Genomic DNA, 18,256 nt, shown 5'->3' with positions numbered 1-18,256 from the left:
GCCTTCACCTTGTTCCAATACCAGCTAAACAATGTAGAGTATAACGGGGCTAAAGGTGCATTTACATTTATGCATTTGGCAGACGCATTTATCCAAAGAGACTTACAGTGCACTTATTACAGGGACAATCCCCCCGGAGCAACCTGGAGTTAAGTGTCTTACTCAAGGACACAATGGTGGTGACTGTGGGGATCGAACCAGCAACCTTCTGAGTACCAATGTATTATACAGAGCACTTATTACAGGGACAATCCCCCCGGAGCAACCTGGAGTTAAGTGCCTTACTCAAGGACACAATGGTGGTGACTGTGGGGATCGAACCAGCAACCTTCTGATTACCAATGTATTATACAGAGCACTTATTACAGGGACAATCCCCCCGGAGCAACCTGGAGTTAAGTGTCTTACTCAAGGACACAATGGTGGTGACTGTGGGGATCGAACCAGCAACCTTATGATTACCAGTTATGTGCTTTAGAGCACTACATCATCACCACTCCATAGAGAGGTACACCTTTATTATTGAATATTGATGGGGCAACATAATTTGTGTGAAAATAAAGTAGAAGGTTGTTTTGATTAAAATGTTTTTTTTTTTACACCACACTTGAGGTAAAATGCTCTCAGGGGGTTGATATAGGAGAATAGTTATAGGGAAACATTTGTCAATGAATGTAAATAATTTTGAGACAACCAGATGCTTTTTTGAGTAACAAATTTAGATAATACTAATCAGTGTGAGTGTAACCTGTCTTGCTCGACCTGCTCCGAGCGGGACTCGAACCAGAGTCTCCGGCATGAGAGGTGGCTAACGAGGAGGCTAAATGCCTCTACCGTCAGTCGCTAGTATGCCGGTTGAGGACAGGGAAGTGAGGTTCTTACACACAGCTGGCTACCACAACACTCACCCCACTAAACCTCACTCCCATCCGGGTCACGGCACCACTGTAACTGGTACTGCTCAACCAGCTCAGAGCGGGATTCGAACCGGGGACTCCGGCATGGGTGGAGGGCGCTAACAAGAAGGCCAAATGCTACAGCCTCTAGCGTCAGTCACTAGTGTGCCTGTTGAGGGCAGGGGAGTAACACACCCCACTAAACCTCACTCCCATCCGGGTCACGGCACCACTGTAACTGGTCTTGCGCCGAGCGGGAATCGAACCAGGGTCCTCGGCGTGGGAGGTGGGCATGCTAACACTAACGAGGAGGCTAAAGCTACAGCCTCTAGCATCAGTCACTAGTGTGCCTGATGAGGGAGTGAAGTTTTAACACACTGCACAACACACCCCACTAAACCTCACTCCCATCCGGGTCACGGCACCACTGTTACTGGTCCTGCTCAACCAGCTCCGAGTGGGATTCGAACCGGGGCCTCCAGCATGGGAGGTGGGCGCTAACAAGGAGGCTAAAACCTCTAGTGTCAGTCGATTGTGTGCCTGTTGAGGGCAGGGGAGTGAGGTTTTTGCACCTTACCAGCTGGCTACCATTCACTCACCCATTCACTCATCCCCCTAAAACTCACTCCCATCCGGGTCACGGCACCACCGTCCTGCTCAACCCGCTCCGAGCGGGATTCAAACCAGGGTCTCCGGCATGGGAGGTGGGCATGCTAATGAGGAGGCTAAATGCTACAGCCTCTAGAATCAGTCGCATTTTCATTAGCTACATAAATTTGCAACATTTTAAAAATATATAAAAAATTAGATTCAGTTGCCTCGAAATCAATTTATATTATTTTTTAATTTAAATATACTAAAAGCTGTAAGACTAAATAGTCTCTGTCTGGAATCAGCATTTCTAGTCAAACTAATACATAAGATGTGGATTGGGGTTGGAGAAACTGATCCCAGACCAGTCCTAGATGATGTGGAAATTAAGGATGTAATGCTGGTGTGTTTCCTCCGTACAGGTAGGGGGCGCTACTGTTTGCAGCTTTTCTGGATTTTGTAATAATCTTACTTCTATGTGCCTTTATGATTTGACATATTTTGCGTATTTTAAATGTTAATAATTCTATAGGATATGTTTATCTTTTTTCTATCCCATGGCTATTGAAATATGTATTAATTTCATCCAGTTGTAAAATTTAGTTTAAATGTTCTTTATCAACTCGAAATATCTTTACATATAGAAAATAATAATAATAATAAACGTTCTAGTTCCATAGCCATCTTTTTATTTGTATTCAATGCCATAGATCACAGAAAGAGGAATTTGTACATAGTCACGTTACTTCTAATTATTTCTCTAAAATTAAAATCAGATTACTTTATTGGTAATCACATTACTAATTACGTTCATGTTACTTTCTAAGACACTTTTCCTCTCAACAAATTGAAAATAATGTCTCTTTTTCTATCACATTACTCGTTATATTATATCTCACTCATTACAGGTCACCAGGAGTCCCTGTAATAAGGGCTCTGTAAGTTGCTTTGGATAAAAGTGTCTGCCAAATATGTAAATGTAAATCTGTGTGCGAGTGTGTTTCTATAAAAAGTGTGAAATACGTGTCTAGAGCCCATTTTTTTCATATGTAGGCACAATATACATTTACATTTATGCATTTGGCAGACGCTTTTATCCAAAGCGACTTACAGTGCAAATATTACAGGGACAATCCCCCCCGGAGTAACCTGGAGTTAAGTGCCTTGCTCAAGGACACAATGGTGGTGACTGTGGGGTTAGAACCAGTGACCATCAGTGACCATCTGATTAACAGCCCTGTGCTTTAGCCACTACACAAATATAAATAAAATATATTCCTGCTTCTTTACTTTATAATCTTATCACGCATTTAAATTTTCTCTCGATATAACTTTTCAAATCCTTTCAAAACTTGAATCAAAAAAATGGTTAAACAAAATAAAAATTATAAAAAATACACGCGGGTGTGTGCGTTCCTGACACGTGACGTAACTGACGTGACATCAACGTCAGTTCATACGTTGCAGTCACGTGGGAGCTTTTGAAATTGAGCGCAGCGGCAGCAGCAGAAAACAACACAAGAAGAATTTCATTCAAATATCAGTGGAATAAGAGACGTGCTTAACGCTTTTCAGAGGTGTAGTCGTGAGTTTACAGCATTTGTTTAGTAACAGGTAATATATCTCAGGACTGATGGCATTAGGGTTTGAAAAAGCGAAATGCGAGTTTTCTGATAATAACAACAGTGTGCCGCCTGACATGAGGAGGTAAGAAATGAGCGATACATTTGAAAGCTTTTATGATTAATGATAATTAAATACACCATTTTAAAAACTATAATGATAATAAATGAAACCGTTTAATTCATGTAATTAACGTTGTAGCGTAATGTTTATTACCACCGAAAATAATTTCTTCTACTCCTTCGATTATTTATTTATAATGGAAGCGGATGGGGTCAGTTTATAAACATTAAAATGCACACTATTTCAAAACTATAGCTACAAGACTTAAACAGTATTTGTGTTAACATTTGAGGTCGACCCATAGTGGATTGTGCCGGACTTTTATCTGTAAACAAGCCCAAAACACACCGGGGACTTTTATTTTGAAATGACGGAGACTTGGCCCTCTTACAATGCTTTATATTAATTATTAACAAAAAAAAACCAAATATATTATTTTATATTCACTAGATGAGGTTTATGAAACTATTATATTATATAAAATATTAAACCACTGTTATACTGTAGAAATGAATAAATAAACTAGATTCCTCCAGCACGGACCGCAGAGGAACGCGACGGAATAAAATAAAATTAAAAACAATTATTAGCGATTATCGGCATTGATTTTGTCCGATAACCGCTAGTTCTTCTAGTTAAGATGATTTTATTGTTATTACGTCTCTGTACTAAATTATTTAAGTGTTATAAAACTACTTAAGGTTTATCTGTGGCACATCGTCATGGCAACTAAATTGTAATATTGGATATAACTTTACACAGATGAGGTTAATAAGAGATTATAACACTAAAATATTTTTAGCATGTATAATAGTTGTCTTGTGGCGATAATTTTGTAACAATGTGTATTTTAACATGTATGACTGGCCCCATTCGCTTCCATTGTAATTGTCTTGCAGTAACTGCAATATTTGCTTTTTTTTGTTTTGTTTTTTTAAACAAGGTAAGATCAATATTTTTTAACATTATATTTCATAGTATTATACCACAGATGCTGTTGATAGAGTTGAAAGGGATAGTTCACCCAATAAATAATGAAAATTCTGTCATCATTTACTCACCCTCATGCCATCCCAGATGTGTGTGACTTTCTTTCTTCGGCAGAACACAAATTGAAGATTTTTAGAAAAATATTTCAGCTCTGTAGGTCCTTACAATGCAAGTGAATGGTGACCAAATCTTTAAAGCTAATAAAAGTGCGTAAAGGCACCATAAAATTAATCTATTCGACTCAAGTAATTTAATGTCTTCAGAAGTGATGTAATAGGTGTGGGTGAGAAACTAATATTTAAGTCCTATTTGTAATGATAAATCTCCACTTTCACTTCCGCATTTTTCAACTTTTTTGTTTTGGCGATTCACATTTTTCATGCATATCGCCACCTACTGGGCAGGGAGGAGAATGTATAGTAATGACTTTAATATTGTTACTCTCATACACCTATCGTACTGCTTCAGAAGATATTAATTATACCACTGGAGTCATATGGATTACTTTTATGCTGCCTTTATGGGAATGTTTGAGCTTCAAAGTTCTGGTCACCATTCACTTGCATTGTTGTGGACCTACAGAGCTGAAATACTCTTCTAAAAATCTTAATTTGTGTTGTGCAGAAGAAGAAAAAAGAAAAAGTTATTTTATAGGCAGTTTAGTGGCAGGTTCCATTGTGACAACATGCCCCTTTATTGTCTGTTTGTGTTGTAATCATGAGACTTTGCCTTCCACCAAAGCATTCCAGAGAACCCCCTGAGAATGCGCCCTCATCACAGATGAGCCAAACTCAAGATCTGCCTGCTGTCCTGACGGAGGGTCAGCTTCAAATTATGTACTGCAAAGGTCTGGTGTACCAGAGTGAGGAAGAGTTCTCCTTTGAGGAGCTCCGAGCCCAGCTACTACAAAGCTATGAGAGGTATGCCCACAAATGGATATTTACACATCTTTAAAGGGACAGTTCACCCTAAAATGAAATTCTCCCATCATTTACTCTCCCTCATGATATCCCAGGTGTGTTTTGACTTTCTTTCTTCACCAGAAAATATTTGAAGTAGACAAAATTATCTCAGCTCAGTAGGTCCTTACAATGCAAGTGAATGGAGATTTCTGTTTCGAAGTTCCAAAATCACAGACAGTCAGCATAAACATTCATATGACTCCAGCGGTTAATTTAATGTCTTTTGGTGCAATCCGCCATTACGTTTGAATTAAATTATAGAGAGTGGTGGATTAGCAGCCATATCACCCTGTAGCACAAGACTGGTTGCCCACTGAAGCTAAGCAGGGTTGAGCCTGGTCAGTACCTGAATGGGAGACCTCGTGGCTTTGCGACACGCGACATCAACCTGTTAGTTTTAAAGTTAGCAACGGAGATAGTAGTAAGAAATGAATGAGCGCAAAACCACGCCGTGGTCCATAAACGAGGTGCAGACGTTCCTCTCCCTAGCAACCAGGCCAATTTGGTTACCCCATGTGACTCTACCCTCCCTAGCAACCGGGCCAATTTGGTTACCCCATGTGACTCTACCCTCCCTAGCAACCAGGCCAATTTGGTTACCCCATGTGACTCTACCCTCCCTAGCAACCAGGCTAATTTGGTTACCCCATGTGACTCTACCCTCCCTAGCAACCGGGCCAATTTGGTTACCCCATGTGACTCTACCCTCCCTAGCAACCGGGCCAATTTGGTTACCCCATGTGACTCTACCCTCCCTAGCAACCAGGCCAATTTGGTTACCCCATGTGACTCTTCCCTCCCTAGCAACCAGGCCAATTTGGTTACCCCATGTGACTCTTCCCTCCCTAGCAACCGGGCCAATTTGGTTACCCCATGTGACTCTTCCCTCCCTAGCAACCGGGCCAATTTGGTTACCCCATGTGACTCTTCCCTCCCTAGCAACCAGGCCAATTTGGTTGCTTAGGAAACCTGGACCAGGAGTGCTATGATGTAATGTCAACCAACCCTAAAACGACTGTAAAAATGATGATTTAAATATTACAGTTCAAATAATACAAGAGTTTTAACAGAATTATGTAAGTGCTTTTATAAGATTATAAGCGTCACACAACCTCCAAAAATTGTCCCCATTGACTTCCATTGTGCAACTTGAAAAACAGAAGTCGCTAATTTTTTTGTGGTAATCTCCCTCATGCCAAAAATGCTGTTAAATGAGTTGAACTTGTTTTGAACCTGGAATATTCCCAGAATAAGTCTCGTGTTGATCAGTGCGATAACAAAGTAATGAGTGCACCTTTAAAAATGTCTAGCTATTTGGATGAGTTTCCTCAAGAGGGAACAGTAGAGGTACTAATTGGATGCTTCTGATCAGTCCATATTGCTCTTCTAATGACCTTTTAATTGGTACAGAAAAGGCCGAACACTTGAAGAAAATGAAGCAGGAACTTCAGCGTCAGATAGAGCAGAAACAGAGGCTGATTCAACAGAGAAACAGCACTGCTCCGTCGCAGGTAACACACCTGTTACACTGAAATGTACTGGCTCTCTATTTAGCATGTTCATGATGCTCTTTTCCATATAATGAAGCTTATAGTGACCACGAGCTGTCGAGCTCATTGAATTGAAAAGAGCAGCGTTTTAACAGTTTCGCTGTATTGTTTTGTCTAGAGCATCGGCGAGGAGACCGAATCTTCCTCCCAGACGTCTAAAGAGATGTGTGAATCTGCCATCACGTTGGTGAAACCAGCTCCACGCCAAATATACAGCAAACAGGAAGTTGCCTCAAAGTGTACCAGGTACACGGAGATAGTTTTAGTTGATTAGAGTATTTGTTTAATCTTTTATTAATTGTTTTGTTCTGTTGTTTTTCTCATGCTCAGCTCAGTCAATCAAGAGGAAGTGAGTGAAGGCAAGTAGTGTTGTTGTGTCCCGTTGTAACGTTGTTTTAATGTTAAAATGGGCTTTTGGGCTTTTAGTTGATGGGTGTTTCTACAACTATGGACACTTTTAGCGCTGCAGACTTCTAGAACGGTCTCATTAAAGCATTTTTCACTCTCACTTACCTAGTGTTTGTCCCGCATTGGTGCAGGGTCTGCTTTGGGATAGTCCGCATATATATATTTATATATATACAGGTGAAACTCGAAAAATTAGAATATCGTGCAAAAGTTCATTAATTTCAGTAATTCAACTTAAAAGGTGAAACTAATATATTATATAGACTCATTACAAGCAAAGTAAGATATTTCAAGCCTTTATTTGATATAATTTTGATGATTATGGCTTACAGCTTATGAAAACCCCAAATTCAGAATCTCAGAAAATTAGAATATTGTGAAAAGGTTCAGTATTGTAGGCTCAAAGTGTCACACTCTAATCAGCTAAACACCTGCAAAGGGTTCCTGAGCCTTTAAATGGTCTCTCAGTCTGGTTCAGTTGAATTCACAATCATGAGGAAGACTGCTGACCTGACAGTTGTGCAGAAAACCATCATTGACACCCTCCACAAGGAGGGAAAGCCTCAAAAGGTAATTGCAAAAGAAGTTGGATGTTCTCAAAGTGCTGTATCAAAGCACATTAATAGAAAGTTAAGTGGAAGGGAAAAGTGTGGAAGAAAAAGGTGCACAAGCAGCAGGGATGACCGTAGCCTGGAGAGGATTGTCAGGAAAAGGCCATTCAAATGTGTGGGGAGCTTCACAAGGAGTGGACTGAGGCTGGAGTTACTGCATCAAGAGCCACCACACACAGGCGGGTCCTGGACATGGGCTTCAAATGTCAAACGTCTTACCTGGGCTAAAGAAAAAAAGAACTGGTCTGTTGCTCAGTGGTCCAAAGTCCTCTTTTCTGATGAGAGCAAATTTTGCATCTCATTTGGAAACCAAGGTCCCAGAGTCTGGAGGAAGAATGGAGAGGCACACAATCCAAGATGCTTGAAGTCCAGTGTGAAGTTTCCACAGTCTGTGTTGGTTTGGGGAGCCATGTCATCGGCTGGTGTTGGTCCACTGTGCTTTATTAAGTCCAGAGTCAACGCAGCCGTCTACCGGGACATTTTAGAGCACTTCATGCTTCCTTCAGCAGACAAGCTTTATGGAGATGCTGACTTCATTTTCCAGCAGGACTTGGCACCTGCCCACACTGCCAAAAGTACCAAAACCTGGTTCAATGACCATGGTATTACTGTGCTTGATTGGCCAGCAAACTCGCCTGACCTGAACCCCATAGAGAATCTATGGGGCATTGCTAAGAGAAAGATGAGAGACATGAGACCAAACAATGCAGAAGAGCTGAAGGCCGCTATTGAAGCATCTTGGTCTTCCATAACACCTCAGCAGTGCCACAGGCTGATAGCATCCATGCCACGCCGCACTGAGGCAGTAATTAATGCAAAAGGGGCCCAAACCAAGTACTGAGTACATATGCATGATTATACTTTTCAGAGGGCCGACATTTCTGTATTTAAAATCCTTTTTTATTGATTTCATGTAATATTCTAATTTTCTGAGATTCTGAATTTGGGGTTTTCATAAGCTGTAAGCCATAATCATCAAAATTATATCAAATAAAGGCTTGAAATATCTTACTTTGCTTGTAATGAGTCTATATAATATATTAGTTTCACCTTTTAAGTTGAATTACTGAAATTAATGAACTTTTGCACGATATTCTAATTTTTCGAGTTTCACCTGTATATATATATTAATGTTCATGACTTGAATGACAGTCAGGGCATAAAACTTGTACCAAATCATATATACATATATATGTGATTTGGTACAAGTTTTATGCCCTGACTGTCATTCAAGTCATGAACATTAATTTCCAGCACATATCCATAATCAAAGGACATGTTTAATAGACGTCTGTGCTGGAAATGACATTTGTAACGCTTTTTCAAAATAAAATGGCCGACTCATTTGTCTTGCTCTGGTTATTTTAAAGGAGAGCTATTATGCCCCTCTTTACAGTATGTAATATAAGTCTCAGGTGTCCCCAGAATGTGTGTGTGAAGTTTCAGCTCATAATACCCCACGGATCATTTATTATATCATGTTATAAACAGCCTCTTTTTGGGTGGAATCAAAAACACGCTAATATCGTGTGTGTGTCTCTTTAAATGCAAATGAGCTGCTGCTGCTCCCCGCCCCCGACATGGATCAGGCTGCATTAGTCGTGGAATCAGCTAACAAGCACATTCAGAGCGGTGATTTACAAACGTCCTGTTTTATATTGACACTCATTAATATAGCAGACATGTGTAAAATGATTTACACAAACACACACGGATTTTTTGTATGTTTTGGGGAACATTTGCTTCAAAAACTAAACTTGTCCACTGCGTCTTCAGTGTCTCTGATGCGGGAGTACATGAAGACTCTTATGAACACTTATGAGACATTATTCTTCTCACTGTATCTGCTCCAGGACTGTGTGTACATCACTCAGGGGAGGAGCTATGATAATAGGGCGGAGTCGTCACCAGTCGTGGGCGTGGCCTGATCATTTTTAGCATTATAGGGTGATTGTGTACACACACTGCCGACTCACATTTATGTACAAACACCATGTAAAAGTGCATTTGCATAATAGCTCCCCTTTAAATCGTACTTTCATGAAGGTGCCCAAAGTTGAAGAAACATTAGACTGATATTGCAATATTAGATATCACTGATAATAAGTTAAATAGCTTTGCTAATGTTCATTATTGCATTTTGATTTAACGTCTGTGTTTGTCGGTTTAGGTGGAAGTGACTCTAACCTGCAGAAGACGGCGACATCATCACAACCATTTACCGTTTTTGATGAGAGTGCTCGGCCAAATAAGATGTGAGCGATATTAGCTATTAGCTTTTTCTATTTCACTTAGCATTGACCATGTTAACAGCTTCTTTTTGTCCCATTTAAGAGCTTCAGCAAACCGCAGATCTTTGAAGCTGCCCACCTTAAATCTGAAAGCTCGGAAGTGTAACGCAGAGTTCTCCGCTGACAAGGTGAGATCCATCAGTAGTGGTTTCACCCTTGTGTTGTGTTCGTTTTGTGCTAACACATTTTGGATTTCCGGTCAAAAATAACCGGCCCACTAAATAGCTCTTATCACAAGATGTTGCATTATCAACTTTTTCTGTTCTTTGACAGGACGCGTCCATCTCGCGCTCTGAGGAAGCCATCATCAACGGCCACTGGAATAAAACTCTGTGCCGGAGTCCGAATGACACGTGTGAATTCGCCCGTGCCGCTCAGCTCTCTTCAACGCCGTTTGGAGGAGTCGATAGGCAGAAACCACCGGAAGCAGCGCTGACAGAGAATCTGAGCACGGCTCCTGGAACCATGAAAGCACCAAACGCTGATACTGCCATAGACACCAAAAAACTCAGGTACTTCTGAGTGCATGCAACTGAGTTATGGAAATAATGTTGGACAGAAGCTGATTTTATCCATCTATATTTGATTGTGATAAGTGGGCGTTCCTTGTTTATGTTGACAGTCCTATCCTAGAGATCAGTCAGGAATGGGGCGGCACTTCTTTTGCAACCTCCTCCCACCAGCCAATGAATCATTCGGACAACAGTGAGGCTGCTCGAGCTGCGGAGAGATCGGAGAGAGTGCCGGAGAACGGTGAGTAATCCCACTGACTGATCACATTCATTCGGCGTCACACTAGCAGACTCCAAACAACTGGATGTTGCCTGCGGGTGTCACACTTGCAGACTGTTTTGCGTCATTTTCCATCATAAAACTTTTCCCGGCATCGAAGTCGTCCTAGGCCGTTTGTCCGATTTGCACGAAAGTTGGCCTGCATCATCTAGAGGCACTCATGACAAAAATGTATTCACAGAATTTTGATAAACCGTACGTTTTTCTATTGGCGCTTCAACGAATTCTACGAAGAATGTGGAAAATTGAACTTACGGCTCTATCTTCGCAACGCTTTGAGGGATTGGGACGCAACTTGGTACGTGTCATCACCATTAGGCCCGGAGGTTACCTGCAGCGTGTTGGCATACTGCCCCCTACTGGTCACGAGATATGAAAAAAAGCACATTTTTGTTTATAACTTCTGATCAGTTTGTCATAAAATCATCAAATTTGTCTCATTAGATTCAGTGTGGCATAGCGAGTCCAACAATTTCATTCGAAAATGCCATAACATAAAATAAAATGTTTTTTTGGCCCAAAGAGAAAAAAAGTTTGACCATAAACGGGCGTGCTGAGTGACTCCAGCCGGGTCTCCATAGCAACCAAATTGGCCCAGTTGCTAGGGAGGGTGGAGTCACATGGGGTTACCAAATTGGCCAGGTTGCTAGGGAGGGTAGAGTCACATGGGGTAACCAAATTGTCCCGGTTGCTAGGGAGGGTACAGTCACATGGGGTAACCAAATTGGCCCGGTTGCTAGGGAGGGTAGAGTCACATGGGATAATCAAATTGGCCCGGTTGCTAGGGAGGGTAGATTCACATGGGGTAACCTCCTCGTGGTAAGCAACCAAATTGGCCCGGTTGCTAGGGAGGGTAGAATCACATGGGGTAACCAAATTGGCCCGGTTGCTAGGGAGGGTAGAGTCACATGGGATAATCAAATTGTCCCGGTTGCTATGGAGGGTAGAGTCACATTGGGTAACCAAATTGGCCCGGTTGCTAGGGAGGGGAGAGTCACATGGGGTAACCTCCTCGTGTTAAGCAACCAAATTGGCCCGGTTGCTAGGGAGGGTAGAGTCACATGGGGTAACCAAATTGGCCCGGTTGCTAGGGAGGGTAGAGTCACATGGGATAATCAAATTGTCCCGGTTGCTATGGAGGGTAGAGTCACATGGGGTAACCAAATTGGCCTGGTTGCTAGGGAGGGGAGAGTCACATGGGGTAACCAAATTGGCCCGGTTGCTAGGGAGGGGAGAGTCACATGGGATAATCAAATTGTCCCAGTTGCTAGGGAGGGTAGAGTCACATGTGGTAACCAAATTGGCCGGTTGCTAGGGAGGGTAGAGTCACATGGGGTAACCAAATTGGCCCGGTTGCTAGGGAGGGGAGAGTCACATGGGGTAACCTCCTCGTGGTAAGCAACCAAATTGGCCCGGTTGCTAGGGAGGGTAGAGTTACATGGGGTAACCAAATTGGCCCGGTTGCTAGGGAGGGTAGAGTCACATGGGGTAACCACATTGGCCCGGTTGCTAGGGAGGGTAGAGTCACATGGGGTAACCAAATTGGCTGGTTGCTAGGGAGGGTAGAGTCACATGGGGTAACCTCCTCGTGGTCGCTATAATGTGGTTCTCGCTCGTGAGGCGTGTGGTGAGATGTGCGTGGATGCCGCAGAGAATAGCGTGAAGCCTCCACGCGCTATTTTTTCGGTTTGCGGGTTTATTTTAAATGCATTTAAAATATGTAATGTGATTTGTGGCTGTTTCAGCAGTTGTTCAATCCGTGGATGTGTGCAGTGCTGAGGTCAGAATCAGGCTGCTTCACCAAATGGACGTGACTTCCTTCTCCAACTTCCACAGGGAATCTGGACTTCTGCCGGCGGCCTGCGGAGACGAAGACCTGAATCTCGGTCTCCTGAAAACACACGCACAAACTGTCATAGTTATCCAGTAACGTTTTGTAAAAGGCCTCCATGTTTAATGCAATATTCCACACATTTCCAGGTGGAGAGATGTTGTATTACCGCAGTAAACTGGGGAAACTGAAGGACTACACGCTGTACTCGTCCAGCACTGGCACCGTCGTACTGAAGGTACGAAGGTTAATGACGGCATTGTGAACTTTGTGTTTTGAAGACGCATTGACACGTGTTGCATCCCCGCGGTTTCCTGTGCAGGTGGACTCTTCCGCAGTGCCGTGGGATTTCTTCATCAGCTCAAAGCTCAGAGCTCGGCTTTCTTCCGAGGGTCACGATTCTTCAGATGTCCCCGTCTCCTGTTATGCTTATGAGAATGGATGCATCACTTTGTGGAGTGTTCCTAGTGGAGTCACCATTCAGGATATCCTCGCCGAGCCCGTCGCTCATCGCTACAGGGTGCCACTTGTGGTCATTCAGCTACTGGAGATGTTGAAGCGGAGTCATTCTTGTCACGTGGTTCATGGAGGTCTGATGGCTGAAACACTTTATCTTTATGGCAGGTACGGGAATATTACAGTCCAACGGATTGGACAAACTGCCAAATGTGTGTATAAAGAAATCGGCTTTGTTTGGTGGCTTGTGGCCGTCCATCTTCCTCTTGATTGAGGTTTTCAATGGGGTTCAGGTCTGGAGATTGGGCTGGCCATGACAGGGTCTTGATCCAATGGTCCTTGATTGACCTGGCTGTGGCACGGAGCATTTTCCTGCTGGGAAAACCAATCCTTGGAGTTGGGGAACATTTGGGGAATTTTCTTCCTGGATGACCTTGTACTTGGCTTGATTCTTGCGTCCTTCACAAAGACGATTCCAGCCTTGCCGAAGCACCCCAGATAATCACCGATCCTCCACCAAATTTCACAGATGGTGCGAGACACTGTGGCTTGAAGGCCTCTCCGGGTCTCCGTCTAACCATTAAACAACCAGGTGGAGGATCGGTGATGATCTACATTTACATTGGTGCATTTGGCAGATGCTTTTATCCAAAGTGACTTACAGAGCACTTATTACAGGGACAATCCCCCCGGAGCAACCTGGAGTTAAGTGTCTTACTCAAGGACACAATGGTGGTGACTGTGGGGTTCTGTTCTTTAGCCCGCTACGCCACCACCACTCCGTGATCTGGGGGTGCTTCAGCAAGGCTGGAAACAGGCACATTCATCTTTGTGAAGGACGTACAAGGTCATCCTGGAAGAAAACTCTCCAAATGTTCCCCAACTACGAGGATTGGTTTTCCCAGCGGGACAATGCTCCGTGCCACAGCCAGGCCAATCAAGGACCATTGGATCAAGACCCTGTCATGGCCAGCCCAATCTCTAGACCTGAACCTCTGGAATGCGATCAAGAGGAAGACGGATGGCCACAAGCCACCAAACAAAGCCGAGATGCTTGAATTTTTGCGCCAGGAGTGGCATAAAGTCGCCCAACAGCAGTGTGAGAGACTGGCAGAGAGCATGCCAACACACATGACAGCTGTGATTTGAAATTCAGGGTTATTTTATAGCAGTGATTCCCAACCACTGAAAATGATCAAATGCCACAAAATAAATAAATGCATGAAAAATAATAATAATTTCAGGGATCCAAATTCGCCATTTTGAAAGCGCAATCGGTGACTTTTGTGATTGTGACGAGCAATGATTAATGTGCAGACGTGAATGATGGTTATACACGTTTATGGTCATCACATGACTGACATGAATATCAGAGACTCCAGTTATTGAACTCGCAAGAAAACGCTTCTAAACGTAAACGAGTCCTTTTATTACTTTCTGCTCTCAAAGCAACTGCAAGCTTTTATTCTCTCTTACAAACACGTTTTCAATGTTTATTGTGAACACCTCCCGACTCGTAAAATCGTCCCTCTGTGACGCTTTCTGCAGCTCTTGTCATGTGGAGGGCGATGCGGCGCTTGACGCTGGCGTCGAATGGAGTGTTGAGCGACTCGACTCATGTGAAATGCACTTTACAATGAGGAAATCTCCAAATGATTAATATTTGTCTATTATTGTGTTCTTGTCTGATAAAAGTCATGCTCAGCTGTTTAAATACTGCAGGAAAATGATCCCGTAGATTCGCTTTGTGTTTATAATTCTGATACTGAAGTCAGGAGATTTCACTCATGCAAGTTTTAATAAAGGAGAAGGACGTTATTGAAACACTATTATTGGAAAATAATAAAGACTTTAAATCTGCTTTGTTCTTTAATGCTTAAACACTATAAAGTCTCTTGGTAGATTTCGCTCATGAACGACTCAAAATGATTCACTCAGAATGATTCACTGTTTCAATAAAAATTATTTTCTGATTCACTCAAATCTTCTCTGAGTCGCTCGAAATGCTTCACTGAGTCGCTCGAAATGCTTCACTGAGTCGCTCGAAATGCTTCACTGAGTCGCTCGAAATGCTTCACTGAGTCGCTCGAAATGCTTCACTGAGTCGCTCGAAATGCTTCACTGAGTAGCCAAATGCTTCACTGAGTCGCCAAATGCTTCACTGAGTCGCTCGAAATGCTTCACTGAGTCGCTCGAAATGCTTCACTGAGTCGCTCGAAATGATTCACTGAGTCGCTCGAAATGATTCACTGAGTCGCTCGAAATGATTCACTGAGTCGCTCGAAATGATTCACTCAAAAAGATTGTCTTATTCACTACAAATGATTCTCTGATTCACTCAAAACGATTCACTGATTCACTCAAAAAGATTGTCTTATTCACTACAAATGATTCACTGATTCACTCAAAATGAGTCACTGATTTACTCAAAATGAGTCACTCAAAATGATTCACTAATTCACTCAAATGATTCACTGATTCACTCATCGCACATCAGACACTCATTTGTTGCCACCTAGTGATTTCCAGAAGGGGTCATTGAACTAATCAGTTCATAAAACAGAAGCCTCACCAAAATACTTTATTTTGCAGCTAATAACGAATAAACATGAATCACTAAAATAGCTGGAATTGGTGCTTTTAGCTTATTCATTAAAAAAAATAAAAATATCTCCAGAAATAATGTTGGTGCAGCAGTGATTGTCTTGTGTTTCTCCCCTCATGTGTTTGCATCCCTGTAATTTGTTGTTTTTTCATCACCCGTTTAGCGCTCTTGTCACCTGTGACCTCACACAGCGTAGCCTACCCATGTGACATGTGTTTTATTTGCATAGCCGAATTTCAAACATTACAAGTAAACACGCTGAAAACACGGACAGAAAACATGGACATAAATATTGAGGACGGTTAGCTTATGTGGGATAGAGGTGTGCCGTTGGGAAACACTGCATTATAGTATAAAACACAAATGAGTATAAAGTGGTATGCAGATCGGGACGCAGCCGTTGTCAGTGTTTTCATACTTGAGTTTCCAGTGCTTGTGTGTTTGTGTCTGCAGTGGATTCTTGGCACTGGATTTCTCACACTCGGTGGATCTGGAGCTCCAGACTGAAGTACAAGCTCAAGATCTTCCTTCTGCTCAGATCTACATTGAACAGGGTCTTCTGCCGGCCATTGCCTCACCTTATCAGGTACGTTCAGACTCTCTGCTGATGATAAATGCTGCCCCTCTAAGCCAAGTCAGGCTCTGTACTTCGTCTGGCTAATCAATAACAATTAATCTCATGCATGACACCTGATGAATGGCCATAATGTGCATGCATGTTGTTTTATTTCCCTTGCGTCAGGTGGATCTCCTGAGCGTTGCAGAAATCGTGCACGTGTTACTGTTTAATCGACCGATGAAGGTGGTGCGGAGGAACTCGGGCTGGAGTTTGGATGAAGCGCCTGAATCCCATCACAGGTACCAGCATCACTGTCATAAGTTATTGGAGTGTGTCTCCACGAAACATGAATCTGATTGGCTGTTGTTGATTTATCCATTGTTTGTTTGTACAGTCCTGTCGAACCCGTATGGACGGAGGTTTTCCACATTATTCTGAATCCAGGGGACGCATCAGTAGAGCTCATTTTGTCTGATGTTCTCCGTAAAGTCAGAAACTGTTTCACAGTCATAGACACACAGTCATATCATCTCTAAAATACATTGAGAGCTACATGAGCTTCTTCTGGCACTTTCAAGGTGAACTCTGCATCGTCTTTGCATTGTAGTGACATCATCGTTCATATAGGAGTCGAATAATCGTATGCTAGTATTGTTTCTTCAAAGCATAAAACAACAGCATGTGACATGTTGAAAGTCATTTTATGTATTGTTCTTTTTGCTCATTAATAAACTACATTTTTGAATTAAAGCATAAAAAGTCTCATTTTAATCATTAAAATCGAAGCCATCTGAGAGATTGGTTATATAGTCATTTATTTTAGAAGATGCTTTTTTTATTAAAAGTGTTTTATTTGGGGGTTCTGGGTATCTCAGCGAGTATTGACGCTGACTATCACCGCTGCAGTCGCTAGTTTGAATCCCAGGGCGTGCTGAGTGACTCCAGTCAGGTCTCCTTAGCAAACAAATTGGCCCGGTTGCTAGGGAGGGTAGAGTCACATGGGGTAACCAAATTGGCCCGGTTGCTAGGGAGGGTAGAGTCACATGGGGTAACCAAATTGGCCCGGTTGCTAGGGAGGGTAGAGTCACATGGGGTAACCAAATTGAGTCGTGAGTTTGAATCCAGGGCGTGCTGAGTGACTCCAGCCAGGTCACATTAGCAACCAAATTGGCCCGGTTGCTAGGGAGGGTAGAGTCACATGGGGTAACCAAATTGGCCTGGTTGCTAGGGAGGGTAAAGTCACATGGGGTAACCAAATTGAGTCGTGAGTTTGAATCCAGGGCGTGCTGAGTGACTCCAGCCAGGTCTCCTTAGCAACCAAATTGGCCTGGTTGCTAGGGAGGGTAGAGTCACATGGGGTAACCTCCTCGTGGTCGCTATAATGTGGTTCTCGCTCTCGGTGGGGCGTGTGGTGAGTTGTGCAAGGATGCCACAGAGAATAGCGTGAAGCCTCCACATGTGCTGCGTCTCCATGGTAACTTGCTCAAACAAGTCACGCGATAAGATGAGCGGATTGACGGTCTCAGACGCGGAGGCAACTGAGATTCGTCCTCCGCCACCCGGATTGAGGCGAGTCACTACACCACCACGAGGACTTGAGCGCATTGGGAACTGGGCGTTCCACGTTGGTGAGAAAATCCACCAAAAAAAGAAAAAGGTGGCGAGGGGCATTTGATCCCACACCTGGGGTAAAAGGCCCACCAGGGGGATTAATATGGATAGTGTACATACCGAGGAAATAGTTTTAGGGCACAATTTGTCAACTTAATCAAATACTTTAGAGACGCCTAGATGCGTTTTGAGGTACAAATGAATCAAAATAACCACTTCAGAAAAAGGTGCATCATTTCTTGTTCATTTCAATCACATTTGACAATTAATTACATCTCAAGTATTCTAGAAACAAATGAATCTCCATTATGATTGGATGAGTCGATGAGAGGCCAAATTGAATGCTCTTCATATCAAATCTGTTCGCCCCACTGAAGAAAAACAATATGTTTAATAGGGGTATTTATCCCCCAAATA

The 18,256-nt window shown here is 42.8% G+C and overlaps 1 protein-coding gene across 3 annotated transcripts; it reads left to right on the top strand.

Moving 5' to 3' along the window:
• Nucleotides 1-2,987: 2,987 nt before the first annotated feature.
• On the top strand, nt 2,988-16,898 carry bub1ba (BUB1 mitotic checkpoint serine/threonine kinase Ba). Of its 3 annotated transcripts, none has more exons than XM_052097998.1 (15): nt 2,988-3,194; nt 4,905-5,083; nt 6,536-6,636; nt 6,794-6,921; nt 7,006-7,034; nt 9,865-9,949; nt 10,029-10,113; nt 10,259-10,497; nt 10,608-10,738; nt 12,526-12,663; nt 12,758-12,846; nt 12,931-13,232; nt 16,123-16,255; nt 16,412-16,527; nt 16,623-16,898. In XM_052097998.1, the coding sequence occupies exons 2-15, from the start codon at nt 5,077-5,079 to the stop codon at nt 16,762-16,764; spliced, it is 1,725 nt and encodes a 574-aa protein (XP_051953958.1). In that variant the 5' UTR covers nt 2,988-3,194; nt 4,905-5,076; the 3' UTR covers nt 16,765-16,898. The 3 variants fall into 3 exon arrangements, with proteins under 3 accessions (XP_051953958.1, XP_051953957.1, XP_051953959.1); XM_052097997.1 differs by having other exon boundaries at nt 12,523-12,663; XM_052097999.1 differs by lacking the exon at nt 4,905-5,083 and having other exon boundaries at nt 12,523-12,663.
• The last annotated feature ends 1,358 nt before the right edge of the window (nt 16,899-18,256 follow it).

The sequence above is a fragment of the Xyrauchen texanus genome, chromosome 30 (genome assembly GCF_025860055.1).
Source record: "Xyrauchen texanus isolate HMW12.3.18 chromosome 30, RBS_HiC_50CHRs, whole genome shotgun sequence".
NCBI lineage: Eukaryota > Metazoa > Chordata > Actinopteri > Cypriniformes > Catostomidae > Xyrauchen > Xyrauchen texanus.
Note: the sequence above shows the minus strand (reverse complement) of the source record. Positions and strands in the feature narration are given on the sequence as shown.